This window comes from Hyalella azteca, unplaced genomic scaffold (assembly GCF_000764305.2).
Source record: "Hyalella azteca isolate HAZT.00-mixed unplaced genomic scaffold, Hazt_2.0.2 contig13371, whole genome shotgun sequence".
NCBI classification, from domain to species: Eukaryota; Metazoa; Arthropoda; class Malacostraca; order Amphipoda; family Hyalellidae; genus Hyalella; species Hyalella azteca.
In genome coordinates this window covers 76,727-104,103 of record NW_025943295.1, presented here as the reverse complement: position 1 = coordinate 104,103, position 27,377 = coordinate 76,727, and the positions used below count along the sequence as shown (strand labels likewise).

The window sequence follows — 27,377 nt, the reverse complement described above, 5'->3', positions numbered from 1 at the left end:
CATGATATGAAGTACCATAAGACATGAAACTTAGATATTTAACAGCTAGCTCCACATATGATGTAGGTATCCATGTACATCATGTTCATTCACATCTTGAATCTGTAAAAAGGGGGTGCTTTTCCTGTCGCCACCCTCGCTTAATATTTCTATAAATGACGCAAGGTTGGGTTCATTATGTGATAGTAATACGAGGGTTACTGAGAGACAGCGTGACGGTTAATAGAATATTATTTGATGATTATATGCGGCTTGCAATTTATGGGAACAGAGGCTTATGTCTGAGCTTAAACACTACTGTTTTCGGCTCACCCATCGTTCTCTACTCAAGTTGAGTTTACTATATTTTAACATGGATAGGAGTAAGGGCTTACACACGACTGTTCTCGCCCAAGACTGCAGTGCGTGGTGAAGTACAGTGTTTTATATCTTATGCATAGCTGACGTCACAAGGGTATGAGTCGCTACTGGGTAAGTAGGAAGACAGTATAGATGAGGAAGGCTTCATGGACATATCCCAATGAAGGAAATTATTTTCCAACAAAAAACTTATTAACGAGGAATATCCAAGGTCGAATGACATTACCAACCGTTACCTGACTAATCCATTGAACACGCTGGGGACCATTCCTCCTCAAATACTTCGGTTATGCGCACATCCGGTAGGAGTTTGAATCTTAAACACTTTTATTCTTCGGTTGGTATAGTGAGAAAACCTGCAGCTGTTTGAAAAGAGAGAAACAAGAATTGCCATGAAAGCCTGTCGCTATTTTGGAACAGAAAGATCAATTGAAAATTAGATAGCCAAGTAGGTCTACTTATTCATCAGTTAGATATAAGAGAAATAAATTATTGGTAAATGTAAAACCGGGCACTGAGTAAACGGCCATCTTGCAGGAGCCTCATTCTCATGAGAATCTCACGCTTGTTATCATACAAAATCTGCCACATAAAATCAGCCTGCCAAAATCTTCCGCCTTAGTACCATAAGAAAAGTATCGGGAGGCGACTGGTTTTATGCCGAGATCGTCCACAAGCTATATGGTGTTTGGTAAACGACCCTCCTTGAAATCCTTGAGGCGGAAAACTCGCTCTCGTCGAGCATATATTAGGCCACTATGGCGCACGCAATTACGCGCATCAGAAAACAGCCACAAACTTCCGCCACCGCTCTCCGATAACCTCGGCACGGCAGTCGACGAGCTTTGCATTTGAGATGGGCCCAGCTCAACAAAAGTTTACCCGTCTTTTAATCCGTTGTAATGAGTATGATAGAAAATTCAATTGTATTCTTCGTGATTAAACCGGCTCGGAAAATGTTTTTACTCGCCAAACATACGCTTGATACTTCAACATTTGTGAAGCTTTTAATGAGTATTTAAATCTGTTTGATGGCGGATGGAAAGGCTTTTGGATGGCGAGATATGGCATGTTGAATACCTAGTTCTCAAATGCACATTTTATATATTTTTTCCGCCTGTGGCATGTGTGTTATGTACAAAATTCCTGTAGTCTATTCAGTCAGCATCTCAAGTTTTAGTTTGGTGCTGGCTCTGGACCAAAGAGACGGACAAATTTGGCGCGAATTTATTAAGTCTGAAGTTTTATTTCACCACGTACAACTGTTTTTAGGTCGTGTACTATGCTCAAAATAAATTATTCCACTTTTCAGTGATACCTTAATTACAACACTACTGTTATATTGCTAATTTTCTAAGCATTTAGTTTGCATTTATAGAAACGATTTTAATAAAATATCAGAACTAAGAATCGTGTTTTTAATTCTTCGCAAATGATTATACGTAACAAGGAATGTTGATAGCTGTAAATTGATAAAATTTCAAAAAAATCTAGAGTATCGCAAGATTGACAATGAATGATCAAATAAATCAATAATGCACTTTCAAAGAGGAAATCTCAGATGCTTCTATGAGAGTTCAGGGAAGTATTCATTAGTGTGACTAGATTTAATTTTTTTGTAAATTTTCACCTTAAAGTAAGCACATCGTCTGCGGTTAATAGTTTTAATTAAATCTCGTTGTTTCTGATTGTTTACCTCTGGTCTCGACTTTTATCAAAGCTACCGAACCACAACATGGTCGAAAGTTTTTCACTCAAAATGAAAGAACTTTCCTCAACCTTAGCCAAATAAAGTTGCAGCCGTTGCCGTGTTAAGAACTCTAAGTACAGGAACGTGGTCGTAAACTTCCCGACAGACGCGCGACTTGGTGTCGGACAAACGCTACGAAGTTTCCTGGAATTCAAGTAAACTCCTGAGGAATTTGAGGGCGACGCGGGGCGGAACGTTAAATTACCACGAATCCTCATAGCAATTATAGAAAGGAATTAGTTTTTCGGGAAAAATTGCATTTGTTGGGAACCGTTGCTGTAAACCCATCTTAAATCTCCCAAGTATTTGTATGGTTATTTACGGCCCGTGACCGCCAAAACTTATTTAAAACTCAAACACCGTTAACAGATCCGAGCTAGTTAAATTAAAACGTGTCATCAAATAGAGCATATAGTTCATTATATTTATGAAGAGTAAATATTTATTATTCATATTAATTTTTATTTTTCAGCTGAAAAACTTTTAAAAACTCTACTCTGTGATCCAACACTCTTCTAACTACTGCATTCCGGCTTTGCTAAGCAAATTCCTGCAAGGAGTTTTATTAAATTGTGTATGCATGATTAATGACCAACTACGATGCTCTGCATATGGCGTACAATCTCTCCCTCGTGCCCACTGATCTAGAAACAAATTGTGCATCAGAATCATGGCTGTGATGGACGGCCTAAGGCCTAAGCATCGGCCGACGTAGATTTAGATGCGCAGAGGCGTCAGGTTTGCGGCGCTCATATGGGATGGAATGCCGGCTGAAAGCTCGAGGCTGAGAGGGCAGAGTTCTCAATAATTCCGGAGTGTGAATTCGAAAATTATAGATGAGTTTACTAAAGCACAAAATACAATTAAATATCGTTTTAGGCTGAAGAAATCTTGTTTTGGCTCCGAATAATTTTTCTTTGGCAAAGTAACCGTCAAATTATTTACAGGCCTTGAAATCCGTAACCAAGCACATAAATAATTTCAAGCAAATGGCAAATGAGATCTTTGTCAAATGCTCCAAAATCAATATGAAAGTCATTTCTCTTTAAAATGTGCACAAGCAAATTCTAATAATCTAAGAAGTTTGTAAAAATCGAATTATCATGACGAATGAAGTAAAAGTGAGTCATTAAAGCGGGAGAAAAAGGAGCGAAAATTTTTTTTCAGTCAATATCGTCGAGAACATCTTGCTTGGTTTGCTCGAATGAAAATTCTATGCTCGACAGTACTCGGAATATCCTGGTCGGAGAAGCTCTATCAGCCTCATTAAAAATATCCACTTGCGATTGCGTGGCCATTTGAGAAGCGACTACTGGCCGCTGGTAAAACATCGATAAATTTCTGCTGAGGTTTATTCTTCTCGGAAAAACCAACCACTCAACGAACCATCTTGAAAGCTTTTCAGCGAGAGCATCGTCTTGCAAAGTCGTGCCTTTAAAGTTTTATTTCTATTTAATGGACAAGAATCTCTGCTCGCGTATTTTGCAGATACGAGAAGAAATTTAAAAGCACTAATGACTAGATTTAGACTTCGTTATTAAGTTGAAACCGTGCCCAGAATAGCCCCGTTAAAAAGTAAATTTAGTCTTAAGGAAAAAGCATCGAATTTGCCGGATGTATATAAAATACTGTTTAACAAAATATGCTTCCCAAGTTTAACCTACCTAGGACTTATTTTTAACCTGCCAAGGAAAGTAGCATCGTATGCGGTGATGGTTACGGAGCTCAGTCTCTTACAAAAACCTTATTAAGCTTCAGGTACTGACATAATTAAGGGAAATTTTGTCATAATTTTTCTTGACTACAGTCACTGTACATTTTTATTCAGTTTTGCGACTCACTTTTCCGTTTTTTTCGTGATGACAGCGCCGATTGTTTTCAGCGAGCCTAAGTGGTCATTTTTTAGCCCCATACAAATTGAATAAGTGGCCGTGCCCACTTTCTTATACCTCGTCAACGAAGTATAAGAAAGCGCTCAATGTCAATTAGTTCAATCTCGAACTTACTAACACTGAAGCAAAATCTTCCCGGCAATTTTACTATGATAAATTTATTGATTGAAATTTTTCGTATGCAGTGAGCGCTTTTTAATTTGTTTGAAAATGCGCTTGTTTTAAAATATTTGCCATTAGAACCGCTATCCCTGCATAAGACATATTTTGATAACTACTTGAAGAAGTTATGAAATTTTTCGGCTAAGGAAACCTTCGCATTAATTCATTAATTAGTAAAAAAAGTAAGCAATGCTTGCTCGCAAATAATAATGAACTAAAATATGCATTGACAATCTATTAAATTTTGATACAAAAATTTTGGGTATCATTTGCGTTGATTCTTTGAGACTGAAATCCATTTCAACGTTTCCTAAGAAATCAAATGAAAATGGAACGCCCAACTCACGAAGCTGATTCAGCGTGTCCGTGCAGCTCTTCATTTGCAAGGGAATTAAGCTCACTCTTTTAATTGGGACAATTACATTACAGTCGAGTGGCCCTCCTGCTCTCAATTGAAAAAAATCCCAGGCTGCGTATTTCCTTCATTTTTCTGGGCAAGATTCAAGCTTTAGTCGACAGCCTAGTTCTTCATACGATTGTTGCTTCTATTTTGATTTTTAGTTTCTTGCTCGCAACCCCCTTCAAATGATTTTTTCACAGAAAGTTATTTGAATGCCTTTTTACATGTAATTCATGCGTTTCAAAGCAACTCGGGTCATTAAATTAGCTTGCTAACGAGTTAGCAAGCTAATTAGAGAAGCTTAAACTAGATTGTCATTTCTTCACTATATTCCGCTTCTTTGCAGTTCATGGCTGAGAATTACAATTAATTCAAGTCGTAAATGAAGCGATAATTTGGTTGCTGAGGTATAGCCTTGGCACGCCAATCAAAGGCTGCGGTAATCGCGGTATTGCTGAACTTCATGATTATATTCAAAACAAGGTAATCATTTTAAAATAATTTTCAGAGTAGAAATGAGATTCAGGTATCTGTTTCTTCTTATGAAGGTCAAAAAGTCTAAGATTTCCTTGCTGTTTTTTCATTATCATACACAAATTCTACGGAATAATAATCAATTAATAGGTCTAAGAATATTAACGATAGATTAGGCTATCTGCATTATTTTTCGCGCGATGGCGTAACTTGAAAAGGCTCTAGGTGCTTCCCAGCGGCGTCTATTGATCGGAGTGCAACATTCGCTCAATTAAGATAAAATCACGACCTCTCGCTTCACATAAATACAGACAACTACTCGTAACATCGTCCGCTGGCAGCTCTTATATTAGCTCTATGTACATTCAATCACGCCTCCCTCACTCCTGATGCCAAAACTGGCTCCGAGCGCCCCAACGATGAATGCATTGGGAATGAATGATTTCATCGACTGGAGCGGTCCATTACATCCATGCTATTTATTTTGCACTTTAATTAGGCTTGATGATGTTAAGTATCCTCAGGAAGCATTACTGATGTAACGGTATAGATCTTAATCAGCCCAGTATATCCCAGTTCATCATAATTTCATATTTATATTGGAACCCTAGAGTTGAATTAGCAACGATTATGAAATTACTGTCTGGTAATGATCAATAATACGAGGAAATCATCATTTATTCGCACTCTAAACAGCTTCATCGTAATTATAACCTGTGTTTTACTCTCCAGGAGGTGTCGGTGTTCATGTTCGATAAGCGGAGTGCGGACAAACTGCACAAGCCTCGTCGCAGGGAGACCGTCACTGAGGTCCTCAGACTAGGCATACGGCACCTGGAACGCTACCGGCACCCCAGACTCTTGCAGGTCAGACACCCCAGACTCTGTCAGGCACCCCAGACTCTTGCAGGTCAGGCACCCCAGACTCTTGCAGGTCAGGCACCCCAGACTCTTGTAGGTCAGGCACCCCAGACTGTTGAAAGTTAGGCACCAATTCAATCAGTCTTGTTCAAAAATGAAAATGTTTGTATCTACTCCAAAAGCGAAAAGCTTGAAAGATCCCAATTTACTCCGTTAATTGCTCTAAATCTTTAACTTTTTCACAGCATTGAATTGGTTACTAAATAGCAGAAAGTTCAGGTGCATTGATAGTGTATTTAATATTTGGAGTCGATCACCACATCCAAATTATAATTAGAACCAATGTTTTGGCACGTATAATGCAAATGAGTTGAAGTGAACGGCCCTAACATTACATTATATTAATGCCGTTGTCCAAATGGATTAACAACAACTGGACAAACAACGGATGTCACGCTGCAGAATTTGTAGAGGGTGTTTGTCTGATGGTATGATGGATTCCATCGTCATATTTTATGTAATCAGCTAGAATGCTGTCATTAGCGCAGTTTATTCCGAGCTAACTCATCAGGATGGCGCAAAATTTTTCATTTATTTTATTGCATAAACTTCAAAATATTATTCCAGGACAGTAAATTAGACATTCCCAATAAATTTTACTTCCATTCTTAACCTTTTTTTTTTGTCTGATTTCAATTATTTTCCATACAGTATTTTTTATTTTTCATAAATTTTCTGTACATTTCTCATGCATTCATCATGCATTTTTTCAACATTTCCATACTTTTTAAGATTTGTCATACATTTTATATAATATACAATATATTTATGTAAAAATTATATGTATTCTAATTATGACCAGTTTTCATCATCATACCTTGTGTTTGGAAGCCTAGCATTAGAAATAAATAAGGACGATGACGTTTGCATAATACATGTAGTATCGGAAGATCACCGAGCAATGAAATTTTAGATTTTGACGGACATTCGTACACGGGATAACTCTGTTAGATACGGCTCGAAAATCGGAACCCGATATTGAAATTGAAACTACTTCCCTTTGATTCTCGTGCACATGTTATTGAAAGGAATTCTGAGGCAGCTCAGAGTACACCTTTATCGAGCAACGCTGTCTCGGCTGCTTCATATTTACTATTTGCTTCTTGTTCTTAGTTAAGTTTATATTATGACAGATAATTTGCTAGAAATGTAAAACATAATATTTACCTTGCACCTAAATATTTATCTACAACCTTTTCAAACATCTTCGTCGTTATCGACAACTTCGTCTATATGATAGCTAAGGAAACGAGCTCTACAATCCAGCTCCCAAACATTTCTTGCTTGTGCAATGCACAGATATAGTTCATCTTCTCCCTTCAATGAACCACCATTTTGGGGTCGAGAATCTCTCAATGGCCTTCCCTCTCTCCCTAACGCGTAGTTGTTATCTCCCATTGCGCAAATTAACAGACCTATTCTGTTTTGTAAGACAATCAACGACAAAAGGATCTGAATGACTTCTCACGTTCAGTTTGTATTGTTCTGATGATTTTTTACTTAAGAATCACTAGACGATCTATCTTCTTTTTATTCAGAGGTGTTGTTGGTGAAATATTCAGATGAGGGTGTTATTGATCTGCGTGCGAGTAAAGTTCTGATGAACGTAGGGGCCGTAGATTGCGTCACCTAAATTTCGAATTACACTACGCTGTTGAATCTAGAAGTTCCTAACGGTCCATACACAATCCAGAGTGAAAACCTAGGGGATTAGAGATAGTTTGAAATGTGAGATAGCTTTCAACTAAGAACTAGGATGCCAACACGTAGGGCAACGTGGGGCAGCGCGCCCCCCACTTTTTTTAAACTAAATTTTTTATGAAGTTTTAATTGATACGAGGTGGTTCTTTGTTTTGTTTAAAGGTGCAACTAATGAGGAATGTATGATGTGAATTAGACTCCTATAGGGTTATTCAATTTTTAATGAAACACTATTTTGTAAAAAGTGTCAAAATGGGCCCATTGCCCCACCCCTGGGGCAATGGGCCCATGTGCTTGGGGCAAGGCGCCCACCCTTGGTCCCTTTACCACAATTGCATATTTTTCGTTTAAAAATGATGAAACAACACTTTACAGTTAAAAATAAGAAAAATTTAATAAAAAAATGACATTCATTCATTTATTAACAACTCAAAAATCATATCCATAACTTGAAAAAAATATACTCTTGGCTTAAAAAATCTATCACTGACGTGAAGAAAAATATTTCATTGACATAACATTATATATCCTTGACTTGAAAAAGATATCTTTGCGATAAAAAATTCGTCCTTGACATGAAAAAATGTATCCTTGACTAGAAAAAATATATTTAGTTGATCAGAAAAAAACTTCGTTCCAGTTTCGTCCATAATCCAGATATTATGTGCAGAGAATTTGTACCTAATCGTGATTTCAGCCAACACCATAAAAACTCTCATCAACTTTTGGCTCATTGGTGTTGACTGAAATCAACTTTTGGCAAGGCAAGAGTCAATAACTCGAAAAGTGGTCATAAATACGCATAACTAGAAACTAAACCTGCTGCCTTGAGGCGGCAAATAAAAAAATCATGCAATATGAAGTGTAATTTGTAATTCGAAAAGCTAGTCATAGTTTGAAAAGGTCATTGAGACAAATCTAATGATGTATAATACAAGACTTCACCATGGGCGCTTTGCCCCGTGACACGCGTGGGCCCGTTGCCCCATATAGGTATCATTTCAATTTATGTCGTGTCAACATTTTATTTTAAAAGCTAATAGTCTAAACTTGGTCTCAAAATTATCCCTATAAATATTACTTTGAAAAAATAATTCACAGTAATTTCAAAATCTTCATTTATAGTAATGGAAAAAAACTTTATTTAGCGGCAAAAAAATTTTTATCTAGACTAAAACAGTTATTCGCAAAGAACTTAATAACGCAAACATTTAGCAAAACGTAAATCCGTACACTTTATCCCAGTGAAACTGTCGACCGGCGGTAGAGAACACGGACCAATATCTGCCATACTTAGCGAGAAACCCGCTATGGGCCCGTGACCCGCAGTGGGCTCGCTGCCCCATGTTACCCTACGTGTTATTCAACTTGTTTGGGCTTGATTGGAGCTCTCAATATATTTTAAAAGCTTAGTGGACATTTATTATGCAATTCTACGTCTATTAATAACTTTATGATTGATTTATCGTCCTTGAATGCGTAAATATATCCATCAATGGTGGAAGAACAGCAACATTAATTATTATATAACGACGGCATCACCGATCGATATCAATAAAAACAGCAGCAATGCAACAATAACAGCATCAACATGAACGAATATTTCTGATATATCAATAACCACGAAAACAGAGGCTAGTATGGCTACGTCATCATCTACTTTTTATTTAATGAGAAATTAATTTTCCATTACACTTTTAAGTAAGTTGCAGCGTTTTACGAGAGTATAGTCATTGACTTCTGTTATGTATTAACTGAAACCCCGATCGACATTTGAAGAGAAAAGCTCGTTATGAATATTCAAATAAAAGTTTTCATATCTGTATAAAATATCCTTAGTTACTCATGAAACCATGTACTATTGCACAAGTAAAATTCAAAATAATACCAGCAGAAATGTTTTCCAGCAAGAATTCCTTGTTAGGAACTAAAATCTGCATTCGTCTATTTTATAATTTTTGTTTTGCTAGCGTTGCGAGGCTTCATGTAGAGAAGAGCATAACACTGTTTCATTAATTCATCGGCTTCATGGAAATTCGAGAACATTATCAACACTAAGCGATGACTTGAATCTAAGTATTCTTTGATATTTTCTGATATCATCAAGCCGTCTGCTAATTTTTCTGAAGTAATAGCGCTGATCTTCCGAAGACGATTTGATCAGTATTTGAATAGTTTGAAAACGATGGTATTTACCTTTGAAAATTTTATGTTTATCGAAGTCATAGATGAAATAGCATTCATGTTGTAACGCCTAATCAAACAAAATGAACAATGACTTTGATCAGTTAGCATATGATGTTAACGATTGTTGAAAACTTCAACAGATGAAGTTTGTTTCTTTCATTTAAATACATAGAAAAATATTTGCCTGTTCGGGCAAATAAAATATCTAGTTGGTATACAAACTACTTGTTTACATAATTTTGTTCGGCTTATCAAAAAAAACAATAAGAAAGTTGTTAAAAAAAGTACGCTCCGGCCTTCAATCAAACCTGTATAAATGCAGAACTTCGGCCTAACTTCAGTATACTAATATAGTTTACATAATAATGTACAAATCTAGTGAACGAGGACATTAGTTCTTAGCTCACGGATTTTGGTCAAATTTTATTTTAGTAGAAATTCCAACTGTTGACTACCAAATTTGTTCGCTTCTCCCTGTCAGGAATTTTCAGTTGAGATTCAAAAAGCGCCTAATCAATTCCAAAAGCATTTGCCTTCTAATTTCGTAAGTAAAGTCCCATTAATCGTGATTACATTGAATAAAACGCCCATTATTTATTCTATAATTATTCGCTATTTTGGTATTATTCTTAGCCATTTATGACCTTTGCCTCACAAATTTCGCTTATGATTGAGGCTCGAAAACAAATTCAATGATATTTTACCCATTGATCAAATGAATTTCAAATATTCTGAAATATCGGTGAAGATAATGTCATGGGGCTTTCAGTTCACAATCATTTACCTCCAACGAATATTTGGGCGTCACCTAAAAAATACGAACATTTATTCACAACTGCAAATCGAGGCCTAAAATACCGCCACTTTTTATTCCTCAATAAAGCATCAATGAATTGCGGACTAATTTGATGCCGGTTTAATCGAAAGCTTCATGGAAAGTTGATTCAGGGCTGAATTTATCCAGAGGTGAATTGCGAGGACAAATTTGGACCCCTTAACTCAAATCTATATTACGTTTACAAAAATAACTTCCTAGGTATTTAGTGTAAATTTTCCATTTACTTAACGTTTACAAAGTGAAATTGGTTTCGAAAACGGTCATTGTCTTGCATTCTTCTCGGTTAACCACTATTTTCGAAAATAAAAACTAACCTTAAAGATTGTGTACAAATATCGATTTTATTCTAGTTTTATATCGAGGATTGTAAATCACCATTCGGACTAAAATATTGTAGAAACTTATAACTTAATACATATTTGAGAAATTATTTTGATTTAAGTAAAGCTGAGGTTCTAATCTCGGGGTTTTGATTGATTTATTTGCTACAAATTTATATAAGAAAGAAAATGTGTCGTGTGTCCGACCTAAATGCTAGTTGATGCATAACACTATTTAAACGTTGTACTAAATCTCTACAGCAGCATTCAGCTTGTCTCATTCCTAATCGGATAATTCCTATTCCTATGTATGCAGAGACCCTGACGACGCGGTCACGGTACACGGTTTAATGAGAACTTGCTGTCCTGACGTCCGATGTTTCGTGAACTTGTTTGGGTTACCACCACAGATCATCAGTACTTTTTTAATGGGCAATATTTATTTTTATATATTTGCTAATATTTGTGTTTGTTTGAATTTTATTAATCTTCACTTCCCCTGTTTTCATTTTTTTATGTAAATCTATTCATATATTCAAATTGACCTTGAATATTTTGCATAACTATCCTGGACATTTGTTCACTCGGATAACGTACGTGTGTTGATATTAAGTGAGTTTTCATAATTTGATTCTATTTATTACGACGCTCCTAATGTTCACCAGCGTATGCCATTTATTACTTTAAATCCGTAAAGAGAAGAAAGTTAATGTTAAAGTAATTTGGCCTATAATCAAAGCTGGGCAGCGCTACTCGGAAATGTAGCGGCGCTACCGCTACCGCTACATGCTCTAAATGTAGCGGGCGCTACCGCTACCGCTACATGCTCTAAATGTAGCGGGCGCTACCGCTACCGCTACATGCTCTAAATGTAGCGGGCGCTACCGCTACCGCTACACCCACTAGATTGTAACAAGCGCTACCGCTACCGCTACAGTAAAATGTAGCGCTTTACATTAGCCGCTACAATGGCCAAAATTATTGGAAATCTCTAAATATTTATTGTTCTGCCATTGGGATTTACTCATTAACATTTAATGATAATAAAACATTTTTAAAACATATAAATGCAACTTTATTGCAATTAACCTAACCGAACTAGTATGGGTTACCCCAGGGTTAGATACAGTAAAAAAAAGTTACAGTTATTTTTATGTTTTACCTTCCCTACATGGATGTAAACTTTAATCTACCAATCTAAGAAATTATCCACATAAACATATAAAAATCAGTGTTTTTTGTATATATATATATGTGGATTATTTTTGAGATTGGTAGATTAAAGTAGACATCCATGTAGGGAAGGTGAAACATAAAAATGACTGTGTAAAAATAACTGTAAGCAAACTGAAAGATGAAAAAACCTTTAAGTGGTAACTGGTAACAACTTAACAAGTAACAACTAACATGTTGACACTAGTAAAAGGCTGAGGTTGACAACATTGCACCGAAATCTTTCGTACAGTTTTATTCTGTAATTCATATTATGTATGTATCATGCTGGTTTTTAAATAATATTTAATACTATTAAGGGGACCGGCTACCCTAAAAATCGGAAATTTTGGCTTTGCCGTTTTCTTGACTCATTTCGTAGCTGCTGAAAAGGCGCGTCTAACGCAGTTTACCGCATGTCTATGCGTGCTATAATTTTTGCGTAAGACAATTTTAAAAATATATATATGAACATTTTTTAACAATATGTACAAAGATTTATTTGAATTAAATCTGTATATATATAGATCATTACTCTCGTTAATTACAAAGTGTTTGCACTCGTTTGACAGCTACAAACGAGACGCGTTCAACAAAGCTACTGTACCATAGATGTACATGCAATACTTTTTTGTGTAATGCAGTCTTGAACTTTTATAAAATGATCATTTTATGTCATTATTTACAAATAAATGGTATTTATATGTCATTATTTAGGTTAATTGCAAAGTGTTTGCACTCGTTTGAAAGCTAAATACACGACGCGTTTAACAAAGCTACTACCATGGATGTTCATGCAATAGTTTTTGCGTAATGCAGTTGTAAAGTTATGTAAAATGAATATTTCATATATATATATTTATATATAAAAAGTCCCATTTAGAGCCTATTATTCACGTTAAATTGAACATAAATAGGTCTAAAGACGCGTGCTGGTACCTTGAATGCAAATAACTGGCAATGGGAAAGCTTGGGCTACAAAATCAAGACTTTTTGGGCATATTCATCTGTTTTCAATGAATTTTATTTTATTTGGCTCCCCTGAACAATTTAAAAATCCAAAAAACGCCATCTTAGAAAAATTATAACTCCAACAGTTTTCAAGCTGCGGCAGTGAGAGACATACCATTCGATTTGTAAAAACAATGCATAGCGACTCTAGAAGCCTTTTTTTTTAATATGTGCATGGTTTGACTTATATATGGGAGGGGGAGGAAGATTGGGGTAAATATGTGAAAAAAATGGGATGAACGCGAAAAAAAAGATGAGGAAAATCAAAAATCGGGGCTTTACAGTCGCAAGATATTGTTGTTACAAATCGAATGATATGTGTCTCGACATTGTAGCAAGTGATTTGCAAAAGTTATAAACTTTTTAGAGTACCCCTTATATGCCGTTTTCTATTAATTCCATGTTTTCGTTCATTTTTTTGTAAATTTACATGAACAAAAAGTCTTAGATTTCTGTTTTACATATGTGTACCAAGTTTCTAAACGATCCGTCTGTATACAAAAAAGTTTTGTTGGAGAGTAGCCAGTCCCCTTACGTAAAATCTAAAGGCTTTATCTATAAATTTATCGCTACTTAAATATGTAGCGGGCGCTACCGCTACCGCTACATTGCCTTAAATGTAGAGCCGCTACCGCTACCGCTACATGTAGCGCGCTACTGCCCACCTCTGCCTATAATTTTACAAGTTAATCACCACTGAGTTAGCATTGATCTCATAGGCTACTTTATTTAAAGCTTTTTACCAGTTTATTATTATGTTCTTTTTTATACCTCAATGGGATGTGAATAACTGAGATTTACTGATAAATTGCTAACTTTCCAGAAGATAACTTATCTCACACAGGAAGTGGAATCTTTGAAGAAGATAACTTTGATTAAGCAAGTATAAAGAATTTATCACTAAATACATTATCTTGATATCCAATGATAGTGGCAGCGGTTTTCTTCTTGTGTGCAGTTATTACTAATTTCAGAGTAATAATTACAAACCAAGACATGTTTTGTAGTTCATTTGGGGGAAGAATTTCGTGCAAGGGCGGCGCTGCCTCCCAAATATCGTCCGCATCGCCGCCGACTTATTGGATCCCCGGTGCGCTGTCTAATGAACTGCAAGGTCATCTTAGCCTCGCGTAGCACCTAATTTAGCTTATCCAGATTCGACGTGCAGTCATGTCGCGCTGTGCAGCGGCCTTGTCTTGCATTGTTTCATCATGTCCAAGCTTCAAAGCTCGGTCTCATGGCGCTTGCTTATAACATGAGACGAGATGCTGAGAGGAGACGGTCGGTTTCTCATGTCTGAAACGTGGACTGCGCTCCAGGCCGTCGTCCAGATGGGCCATTCATTTAGCATAACCTTTGATGTGCAAGTGACTGTAGTGTTGCATCATGGGTTGTGGTGAAGACAATAGGAGCGGTTACACTGCTAGGGCAACCGTCATAACGTTTCATTCTTGTTCTGTGAATTGCTTAGTACCTACATTTTCCCTCGATGATGGAGTGGTGAGTCATATGCACTATAAAACATATCGGATTATTCAATACAATTTTTATAGGACCGAAATCAATCTGATCGTTGTTTCAATAGCCTACATAGAATCTATACATTGAAGAAGATTTCAAAGTAAGACAGTTTTTACTGCGAACACTTTTTCTAATTTTATACGTGATCGCAAGCTCGCTGATTCATTGGTCCGTTGATTGAATCAGTTCGACGTTGACTGCCACCAACTTTCGTGCGCCGCAGTGTCAACAAGGTCAGCGAGGGCTTACAATCAATCTATTTATATAATATAAAAGATTCACGAGCACCACGTTGTTTATAACTCATTATTTATCCTAATATGAGTTTAGGAGATTAAAGTTCGTCTAGTCATAAATACTCCCAGGATGAAAGTCGATTGAGGAGGCCACAGCCGTCGTAGCGGAAGCGCATTACGGTGCTGACGATGAAGCTCTCATTGTTCCTTTGAAGCGTAATGCGTATCATGGTGCGCTGATGATGAAGCTCTCATTGTTCCTTTGAAGCGTAATGCGTATCATGGTGCGCTGATGATGAAGCTCTCATTGTACATTTGAAGCGTGATGCGTATCATGGTGCGCTGATGATGAAGCTCTCATTGTTCCTTTGAAGCGTAATGCGCATCATGGTGCGCTGATGATGAAGCTTACATTGTTCCTGTGAAGCGTGATGTGAATTTCCCTCGATTAGCAACTGATATATCGGTCAATATTTTCGAAAAGGTGCCTCGTACAATGTGTGTCGTACATTAGTTTAAAATAAGTCTCTAATAAATGTAACGTAGATCTATAGATAATTTTTTTCATTCTAATAATTATGTTAAAAATACTTTACCAAGCTAAAAAATCAAAATTTCATGTAATTTACTTGTAATATAATATGTTTACGGTACATTAATATTATGCATATTTTCTCATTATTTTAATTATAACCAGTTTATCGTAAAGAGCTTGGAATATCCATTGATAAGTGGGCTATGAATTTCGTGCATATCCACTCAGGTTGTGGCCGGTCCGGAGGAGACGGCAGACACTCTCTGCTACTACACGGAGCCCATATACGCCTCGCTGGCTAACATCATCTGCCGCAATGAAGACAAAGACAAGGAGAAAGACAAGGACAGAGAGAAGGAGAAAAACAACGTCTACAAAGACTACAACTTCATGGAAGTCGAGATAAAATATGGCATGCTGCAGGTGAGGCTTATACGGTGCAATGCATTGTTACTTTTATCATGTAGTGAGGCTTAATTTCCACACGTTGCGTTTAATGATCGTTTCATCAATAATTTTTGCGGGATTTGTCGCTTTTTATTTACAGGAATTATTGTTTGTGTTGATTGACTGTTTTTTAAGTAATCAGAAGCTTGGTGAGGAAACAGTCCTCCTCTTACACCCATCATATATGAATGTTTCATGGTAAACTGAAAACCATCATCGATAGCTGTAGAGATGTTGGTTTCGTATTTAATGGCAGACTATGAGTATGTGGTCACTGTTAATTAAAGAGATTGGCTTCAATAAGACGATAACAGCATTGATGTACGGACGTCGTGCTTCCATGGCTTCCTAAGTGATCGCGATTGCGTCATGCCAAGATTAAGTAGTAATTGTTCATTGGGGCGTATAATTGATCTACAAGATTGCCAACTAATGCCAATTATGTGAACAAGCAAACTCTATGAAGTTCTCAGACTGTTATTTCGGTCTCTCTGTTGAGTGAATGTTTAACTCCTGCTCTACGGAATGCATGTTAACTTTGAACGTTGGAATCTTGTTCCATAACTTTTTAAAGCTCAGAAATTAAAACCTGTTCTGACTAATTATGTTCTTTCATTCAAAAATAATACGGTTATTTGTAAAGAACTCATAGAGTTAAGTTCAGCGAGTCTCTCAATGCGCTGTTTTCAACTTTTGTACAATCTAATCTAATGAATGCGTCATGCATTAAGTAAAGTAAAAGTAAATCTTTTAAAAATTGAGCAAAATTTTTTGTTAATTTGAGTGCTTGGACTTTTGAGTGCGCTAAATTGACTTTTTGAACAGTTGTTAGACTGAGTTTAATGATCTACACCTGGAGTTACAGTTTATATTTTTGAAAATAATCTTTGTAAAATCAATTTTTGTGAACGCTCCAGGAAATTCGATTTAACTTTGCGTGTGGTGCAGTCTTCTTATTACTGAGAAATAATTGAAGCAACTTGGGTCTGCAGACGACCTGTATAAATTGTCCAAGAGTACATAGATAAAAGTTGATCTTATCAAAAATTATTACATGATACGCGTTTCCTACGTACTTTTAATTTTAGTTCTTCGTTACTAAATGAAAATTACTTTATGTTGCTTCACTACGCAATTGTTTTCGGAGGTTTTCTAATTTCGTGATCTGTCACCATTATTGTTATATAATGAATAACAGCGAATTGGTTATTCACACACTATACAGCATCAGCTAAGTAATTTATCGCTATATTACAGATTTATTCTCAATGTCTAAAAATTAAATTCTGCCATCAGCAAGAATATAAACAACGTCAAAACAGAACGAATATTTTCAGATTTCTCTGGCTATTTTCAAGCCTTTTTTCAGTTATTCGGATTTTCGATGGAGTTCAAGGGTGAAAAAAAATGTTTCATTTACTTGCGAGAACTAAGCACAGTCTGCTCACTGCGGAGGCTTGAGGAACGATGGATCGCGTGACCGGCCAAAATTCGGGCATAACGAGAAGCTAGAATATCACTGAACGAGTCGCTGTGAGTCGTCTGGCTGGCCTAACGATCTGCTTTATACGCGCACCATCGTAACCTGAGTCACGGTGTGCATTGTATGGCATGTAAGCTCAAAATAAACAAGGAGAATTTTTAGTTGCAAAAGTTACATGGCTTGCATTATGTCGATATTTCAACTTAATAGTTCAAAATAAATTTGAAAAATTCTGGGAATTTACCACACGTTTTTTGAGTATGAACTCTCACCAAATGAACAGACATACATTCCATTAAACTCTCAGATAAAAGATATACATCATTTCATAAAGTAAATAATTCTTTCATGCAAGCTTATTACTGATGAGATCCTTCTGAAAACATATTCGAGATTTGTTCTGCTTGGATATTCACACAAAAAGCCGTACAAACAATGCATCTGCTTCCTTCTTATTAAAGCAAATGACATGTAGCCGACTCATCAACAATGTAAGAGCTGTGCAAACGTCATTAGGATAACTTCTTTTGCATATTTTGACTTTAAATTTTATACTTTTTGTCCACGTGTCAAATAAGAATAAGTTTAAATCACTATAAATGCCATTACATAGAAAAAAAGTTAGTAAACACGTGTCAACTCAATCTGCTTCCGATTCGCGAAAATAAAATCCTAAGTACATTTTTTGCGTAACTTATCGAACTATGCTTCAGTGCCGCAGAATACGTAAAATTAATACGATGTTACTCATTGTCATTGATGAGCAAATTGAGAAAAATATATTAGAAGGCATTCACATGAGCAACATTCTCGAGTAGTAACATACTTTCACTCGAGAAATGTGAAAAATATTTTCGCCAAGCTTACAAAACATGATTTATGAGACGACAAACTTAGTTCATTGTTAAATGAAAACCTATATATTTCAACATTGAAGTACACAAAAGGCACAATATTTAAAGTTAGATGCTTTATGACGTTTTGAAGTATTTGCTTGAATTGGTTTTCAGTGAACTGCGAAGTAAAACGTAAGCGAGGTCGAATGAATATCGCTTGGCCGGATGTTGTTTTTATAAGAGGATTACACTCTGATGTGAAACGAACCCCTGAGCTTCTCGCTTTACAATTCATGCGATTCTTAATTTATAAACTGACGCAGATTTCATTCCATTAAGAATTCTTATTTAACTACGAAAGGCTTTGCGATCCAATATTCGAAAAAACTTTCCCCTCAATACCATTTATTTATTCCTGTTCATCAATTAATTTCATGAAACGTCGACGTAAGGAGGTAAATTTAAAATCATTGCACTAATTGGAAGCAATTAGATAACATACGTTAACGAAGAATTTGCATTTGTGTTAAACTTCCTTTTCGTAGCCTTTTTGCCGCTTTAAAATAAATCAACCTTTTAAATGATATTCTGACATATTAGTATTAACCCAAATATTATTTAATACATGAGCTTGTTCATTTATTTCTATCGAAAAATTGCAAAAATCAGGCTACACTTTAGTTTCTGAGATAAAATGAGAAATAAATTCATTTACTTGTAAGGACAGCGACTGTTGCTCAGAACAAGATTTTTGCCGGTTTTCGATAATCGTTAAGCGAGAGCAGCGGCGTCGTCTGCCCCTGACCGCCTGTCGATATTGGCCCACCGCCCAACCTGGCCTCATACCCTTCACATTCAAGACATATTATCATCATTACTTATAGGAACAATTTAGATCACCTACCGAACATATAATTTTTTTGTTCAATAAAACAGGGAAATCATTAAGACATAATTTCTTCAATGAGCGTGTAATCTGCGTTGTTCGCGATGGTAGAATATCTCTCGGTCTGAGTTTTTAATACTACATTTAACGTACACTTGAGTGACATAAATGAAATTCGATTTGAACAATCGATGACCACCTGAGTGTCTTTTGAGAAGCAAGGTATTTAAGAGGACTCGAAAGAATTTATAATTTACAAATGCCATAGGAAACCTGGGTTTTACGCTGATTGCCGTAGTTCAGTCCAGAGCCTACAAATACATTGGACCCCTTCCTAAAACTTTCAATCAATGAAAATTCACGTGACGTTGTGGGGTAAATACCAGTCAGTATCAACTTGTAACTGATTCCAGATACGATTGACAATTAATTTGTTGCCTGGATCAGCGGCTATTTACTGATGAAATATTTGTAATGCGTTGATTCAATTTAAAGTAAAAGCAATTGACTATTACCCTTGGCAACGTGAGGATCTTTAGAAGTACATCAAATAGATACTTGTGTTCAATTTAGGAGGATGAAAATAATATATGACAGATAAACAACATTTATGTACACGGAATCTAATCGCAATAACTTGGCGCAATTACCTACTGGGTCATGAATTTATATTTCTTGATGCCTTCATTTTATTTGTTTAAAACTGTCGAAATTTTGTACGCACAAAAATTTACCACAACCGAAAATTCCAAACCAAATTGGAAGCCACGGTGTTTTCCTGACTGGGCACGTATAACGGTGCCATAAATCGGACGCTGCAGTTTGCATTGGAGCGTTTTTGCGAGCCTCTTGAAGTGCACCGCAAATCACGAGAATTGCGAACGTTACGACAACCAAGGAATCCTATAAGAACTTCAGCTGCAAGTGAGAATAAGTATTTTCACTTGGGGGTTGAGCTCTGGCTCGGAAACGAATTTAAATCTGGAGCAAGTAACCGAAAAATATATTGTCGTTCCTTTGTCTGACCGATGGTTTTGTGGCAAGTATAAGCAGCTATTTATTTGATAATCAATAGTTAAGTCTTATATATAAAGATGATGCTATGCCGAAATGTTTATATTTTCAACCGACATCTCTAATATTTTAATATTTTGTAGATTTTACACAAAATTTACACCGACTCTCCGGCGATTCACTATTAGTCAAACAATGCAACGTTTGCTCACAATAAAATCGATCTTCTGGATATTTCTCTTGATTGGAACATTATTTAAATGATTATCTGGTCAACATTCTTGTCACAGTCCCATACGTATGAAAAGTAATATTGTACTTAAATTTTGGGCAATCTTCTCAACGGTAAATTTTTGTTTGTGTTGATCTTCCTCTAAATTTAAATCTAACATTTCCAATGGCGCTGACGTGAAGCTAGCTAATTATAAGCAAACATCATCGACCTAACCTAATTGAATGAACCATTTCTTTTGAATTCCAAATGAACATATGACCTAAACTGCGCCCCACGCTGTTGGGGACTCGGTTCTGCACTAGACATTCAAAAATGATGTCTGCTCAGAGTTTTTTGGAGCTCCGTAGCCTGCGCGAACTGATATGAAACTATCGCCACGGATGCGGGGTTCGCTTCCAACTGATAACTTGTGGCAGAACTTGGTTGAATATAACAGTTCGAGACCAAATTTTGTGATCAAGTCTTCACTGCATATCAAAAACAAAGCAACTAAATAAGCAATTTTTCGTTACGCTATAAAATATGTAAGTGAGCTCACGTCTATCCCTTCCCCCAAGTAAAAATGTATCTCAACTTCTGAGTGAAGAATAGAATTTGTCAGAGAGAGCACTTTCTAACCACAGATAGCAACTTTCATTCTCGGAAAATATTTCTATTCTGATGAAACTAGATTTTACCATATTGTGATGAAACACAACAGAAATCAGTATGAAAATCTTACTTTTCAAGAAATGAATTATTTACTACACATGTAACGGATTATTTATTTAATACTTATAAACCACTTATTTTTCCTAACATTATCACCGTCATTTCATGTTCAATTATTTCCTACCTGCCCCAATAATCACTTCCAGGAAGAAGTTAGACTTACACTCAATGCCGTTTGAAGAGCAATGCTTACTTCGGATTTTTTTTAAATATGAAATTTTTCGTTAGACGCAAATGAGAAATAATTTGTTAAGTAACATGTTGGACCAAAAAGTTAACCGTGATCACGCAAAAACTAACAGGAAATTCGTCCGAAATTTTTCAATATTTAATACAGCAACTTCCACCCACAAAGTAAAACAGAAATGATGGTTCACTTCAATAAGAATTCAATGCATTAAACATATGCTCTCTTTTGCCGCCCATTTGTAATCATAACGTATTGTAATGCAGTGCTCCCTCAGTGAATTAAATTAATATTTAAATTAGTTTGTTATTAGATTGGCGTCATGTTGGCTTCATCGCCGTAGCGCGGCTTCAGCAGGATCACTAAATGTCCGTTTCCTTCACTAATATCCCTTTTTAACCTATATCAATAATGAATTTCTATCCTATTTTCAAAGTGAGAGTTGACGATCAGAAATGAAGCAATTACAAATTTCAAAGTCTTCTTCTATATAATAAATCAATTTTTTAGCCAATATGCTCCCGCATTTATTTTGTAGGGGTCTTAAAACAATTTACCTTTTTTATTTGGAGGGATCCTCACACGAACTGACCAGTCTGTTATTAACGCTGAAAAATGCCCCATTTATGGTTATGCTGAATGCTGTCCAAATCTGAAGCGCGTTTGTATGCAGCATTTTAATAACTAAAAGCAAATCTTCGTCCGGACCGCCCCTATACATACACGGCGCCAGGCTTTAAAAATACACACAAGCAAATTTTGAAAAATGTTTATATGATAATGTACTTGTATATGTAATCACGCTTGCCACTACGTTGCACCGAATCCTATTTCTATCAAGTGATGGCAAATTTTGTAGTAATTCGTATTTCTTTCCACCAGATTACAGAGGCGTTGTCGTTCCTGCACTACACGTCGCGAGTGCTGCATCGCAACGTCACGCCCACCTCCATCTTCATCACCAAGCGCGGCACCTGGAAACTGGCAGCACTCGAGTTTGCCGGTGAGTTTAATTCAATTTAAAACCTTTATTGGTCCGTTCTCTTTTGAAAATTGATCAAGCTTCAACGCGGTGTCATCAGGATTCATCATCATTTCCCGAAGACACTTTCTGTTCGGTTTATTTACAAATCAGTAGAAATTCATGAGTATTTTATCAAATTAAAATTCAATCATAATTCAAGGGCATTTTATCAAATCAAAATTCAAGGGCATTTTATCAAATCTAAATTCAAGGGAATTTTATCAAGTGTCGCCCTAAGTTAAGTGACTTTCTTGTGCCCCAGATACCATAGTGCTGCCGTCGCATCGTACACGATCACAGACATGAAATCGCAGTGCTTACAGTTTTTTCACTAATGGCCGTCTTGTATCCAACATTACAATAGCATGGTTATGATCAACGTTCACGTAGTTGGTTTAGACCCACTTGCGATCTTTGATGAATGAAATGGAATAAGCAATTGAGTGTCTGAACTGAGGTCATCTTGAAGAACTCATCAAACAGAAATTGCCATTCAAGATAATGGAGGGGCAACAAAGTTTTTCAACTACACGACTCTTCGCTAAATTCTGAAATAAAAAAAATAATATCCAGGCCAATATTAATAATCTTTAGCAAAATATATAATTAATTGATCAATGAATCTGAAGAAGTAAATGAATGTTAAAAGGGTGATAGCATTCCTCAATCAATTGCCATAATATACCGATTGGATCCACTAAGGCTACGATTCAATATTAATTTAACCAATTTGAAAATAATTTCTAATCAATTTTTAAAAAATTTAATAATTAATTTAATTTTACAATTGAATCTTCTGTCCTAATTCCAGAAAACATTTGAAAATATCCATTGTAAGTCGCAAGAAAATGCGAGTAATTAAAAACAGGAACAAACTGAAGTAATTTTCTAGATCGAAAAAAATTGAATTTGAACTTGAGAATGGTGAAGAATTAATGGCACTGCCATCATCATTCAAACTAAATGGTAATGAAGACCAGTTGTCAATAATGTTCTTTGAGGCTTTTATAATAGTGAATTGTATCCGCATTATTCAAGCTCCAAGTAGCTATTCCTTAAACTACTAAACCTAAGTAAATATTTTGGCAACTCCTGAAATGATTGGAACGCACGATCCGATTGCAACAATCACTATCGTCCGTCTAATCTGTATTCTCGTCTGCTTGCTTCGTGAAGAGAGTGGCATTTATTTTGAGACACATTAGAGCGCATTTATGCTACTGGAAATAATGGGGCAAGTGCTTTGGGCATATTCAACACCTCCTGTTATAAATTCATAATTTGATTTTACTACGATGCTGTGCACAAAACCAAATGAATATCTATACCTTACAATTCAGACAGACATGTGTAAGAAAGGTACGGACAAGTAAGTAGCGTTTCTAGTGTGGTCTCTGTATAACAGCGTCCATTCGTAAATAATTCTGAAGACACAATTTGGCTAACTGATAAAAAATCATACGGTGTCGAGATAATAGGAAAAAGTTGTATATATAGAAAATCACGACGCCCCTGGCAAAAAGATTGCTTGCGTAAAAGTTTTCGTGCAAAATAGTTGCCCTCAGCTCCCTCGAGTCCATCAAGCTAATGCCTGTCGCCGCGCTGCTTCTCCTCTCAAGCCAACGTCGTTTGGACGCGAGTTCTTGCCACGGCTTGATATACGAGATGACAAGACGGCAGCCCCGGGACCCAAGGCGTGACTTGAGGCTCGGTAGACGACGACCTGATGCTTTCTAGCCTCATAAGGAAATTTGTAAGAATCGACACGTGAAAGGATTCATACCTTGAGCAATGACAGCCTATTGTTTTACGTATGACATGGCTTTTACTTTATCATAGACAATCCGAAACTCCATGAGCCTGTGCCGTACGAAATCGCATGAAAATTGGCAGATGATAAACTGGCGCTACTTAATTATCGGCTTTTGACAAGTTGATAGAATATTTGGTTCAGTCTTGGACGTGAAACTGCGTTGCAATTCATTAGATGAATTATAAATTCAAGGCACATGATAAGTTTTTACGGTCAGGCAGAGCACAAATATAAACATCTTTTTGGAGAGCCTGCTTGTTTTTGTTAATATTAGTGGCTCATTCGAGTCCAGAACGGATACTGTAATGTCTTTATGGGTCGACGGAGCCTCTTTAACTCGATAGGAATTGTATTACTGCGCTCTGATGCTCTGCAATGACAACAAAGTCAGCAAGATTTTTCAGTTTTTATTTGGGTCGTCGTGGAGATGTCGGATGATTTTGCCACGCCTCATAGACATGGTTGTGGTTCACACCTCCAGCCTACTCGCCATCATGCATTTCTTCAACTAAAATCTAAGGTCCGTGTGAAAAATAATACAAATGTTTCATTATTTTTCTTCAATCCCGGAAATACTCTATTTTTTGAAATATAGAGTATTTCCGGAGTAGAGAGTAAGAGTACGAGTAAGGGAGTTGATAGAATTTGATTATTGTTGTTCACCACTTGACATATTTATTTCTTTGAAAACAAACTTTTGAAATACAAATGGTCACGAAATATTCACATCTTCCTGAAACGCAGCTGCCAAGGTACTACCATTTTTTCATTGATTTCATAAGAATGTTATGGACCCCTGTGAAATGATAGTCCACATGCAGGAATTTCAGCATGCACTAAAATATTAGTTAAAATTTTAATTTCTTACAAGAAAATTGTAGTCACTTTCGATTGCCACATGACGTGCTCGATAATTTAAATCATGTTTCTGTTTTTTCGCATCTCTTCCTGTAAAAAGTGATCAAATCACTAAAAATTATAACTCAGTACTCACTGCAATGAGTGACAGAGAGCGCCTTTTCTCGTCGATGAAAACATGAAGGCACGGGCGGACAGACGGACGGCAGACGGACATGGCTAGCACAATAGTTCATTTTTCATAAATGAGAAAATGCGCTATAAATTGACTAAGCTTGCTTTCAAGTTGGCTATATTGGCGAAGAAAAATATGAGCTAAGTTGAGCCGCGGCTTCTATTTGAGCTCATCCAATCTTATAGGTGTGCAGTAACTGCGAAAAAAGTGAGCTAAGATTTACACCTAGATTTACAGTGACTGCGAAGAAAAAGTTGAGCTTAGTTGAGCCGCGGCTTCTATTTGAGCTCATCCAATCTTTACGGCTCTTAATGACGCTTTTATGGACTTTCTGCTCACAGAAATCGCCAGAGCAGAGGTAATCGCATGGCTGAAAATATGTCAATTTTTCAAAGTTTGACTCAAGTATGTCCGCCAACATTCCACAGTCGCGAATAAAGTTGTTAGAAAATGCAGTGACAGTAAATGAGAACCTGGATTAGCAGCTTGCTGTAGATTGACTCCAGATATTTTTTCCACTGGTCGGAACAGTATATTTCTAAAATTGGTTTGCTCTTTAAAAGACCCTCAATGGAACTTGGTCGATAGTGAAATTAATCAGAACAAAATTTCGATAAAACGAAATTTCGATATTCTTAATAGGAACAAAATTTCGATACACTCTAATCAGGCGAACTGTACGATAATTACATAATCAGTTTTGATAACCGAATTTAATTTTCCGCCTTCATTTAGGGTTGAATATTTACTTAGAATCAAGCTCTTGTACATGACTCTCTATGGCCTCCTCGTTCATTCGATGAGACTATCAAAAGGCTTTAAATGGTATCGATATTTTCGCCCAGGGCCAACGGGCGGATACGGTTCTTCCTGCCAATAACAGCTTCTTGAAAGAAGTGTCTCGGGACTCCATTGAAAGTCTCGAAGTCTTTTCAGGACTTGACTGCCTTTTTAACTTACAAGGTCCCTTTGGGCGATTTCCCTTTAATTAACTGTCTCGGCCTTTGGGGCTTGCCGTGATTATCTTATCGGGCTGTGATTAGAATTATAATTACTTTTATTCGTACAGTACGTTTCTTCACCACCTTCATGCTCTCTGTGTGGAAAATCCAATTTAACGTCTATATTAACATCTAGAATTGCGCCCTGACGCTAGACTTTTTGGAAAAGGTGTAATGTAAAAGATGACGATCGATAAATTTATTGATGAAATTTACCAGTATTTCTGCACTAACCAACTCGTTCCATGAACAGAAAATAATTTTCAATAACCCAGATCTGGAATTTTTCTATTACTTTTCTCAGCACCAGCAATCGTTGAAATTTACATTTAAAATTATTTGTAAAAAATCACCTAGCATCAATTGAAAGTCAAATAATTTGAGAAATTTTCTAAAATTCCAAGAGATTTTGCTCACCTGCCTGAAACAAGTCATGCTTTGCTTAAATTTAGACGTTTGGCTCGCTTGAACGTTCAAATTTCTTAAAACTCCTTTGTCATCCAAAATTTGAAATTTAAAATCCACTCCAGCAACAGAAAAACTTAAAGGTTATTTGACTAATAAATGGATTAAAAATCTTGTAATTTATGTTTATGTATAATTGCTTAATTAAGCTCAGACTTAATTAGTGATTCTTGCAGCAAAATAGACGAAACTTTGAGTCGCCTAGAATTCATGGAGTACGAACAAGTAAACGAAGTAAAATATTAACGTTAGGTACCATCGCTTACTCGCCATGTCTGGTCTTTTTCACGATTTAGTATGCAATGCAACTGTTGTTTTTATTTCTAATTACGTCTGTAGTGAAGCACTTCTCATTACAGCTGGGCCGTATAACTCGTCTTTACGGTCGTCTCATAAACGCCTGTCGTTTCGTGTGCCAAAAAACGACGGAGTCTCATTTGCATGATGAAAGTCCCATTAAATCTTCAGGGGCAAGTCCTGTACTTGTTGCCTCTGCCGCATTTCGCTCGTTTTGACGATCTCAGGGAAAGACTTTCTTCAAAATTTATCTTGCTTGGGGTATCACGAGACTTCGGTTTGAACTTGGGTTGGATTAGATGAGCTAACAAATAAAATCTTTGTCAGGTACTAAATATTTTAAGGGATTATTGAAGTGGCATCGTGATTGTAGGTTTCTAAGTTTACCATTTATTAACTTTTGGTTTGGATGAAGATAACGAGAC

General features: G+C 36.4%; 1 protein-coding gene across 1 annotated transcript in view; it reads left to right on the top strand.

Annotated features, from left to right (window-relative positions):
- Window positions 1–27,377, top strand: part of LOC108673350 (SCY1-like protein 2) — a 109,491-nt gene that overhangs the window by 41,435 nt on the left and 40,679 nt on the right. The window contains exons 2-4 of the mRNA XM_047883641.1: window positions 5,771–5,905; window positions 15,749–15,943; window positions 22,202–22,322. Coding sequence (XP_047739597.1) covers window positions 5,771–5,905; window positions 15,749–15,943; window positions 22,202–22,322 — 451 coding nt within the window. The remainder of the gene's footprint in view (window positions 1–5,770; window positions 5,906–15,748; window positions 15,944–22,201; window positions 22,323–27,377) is intronic.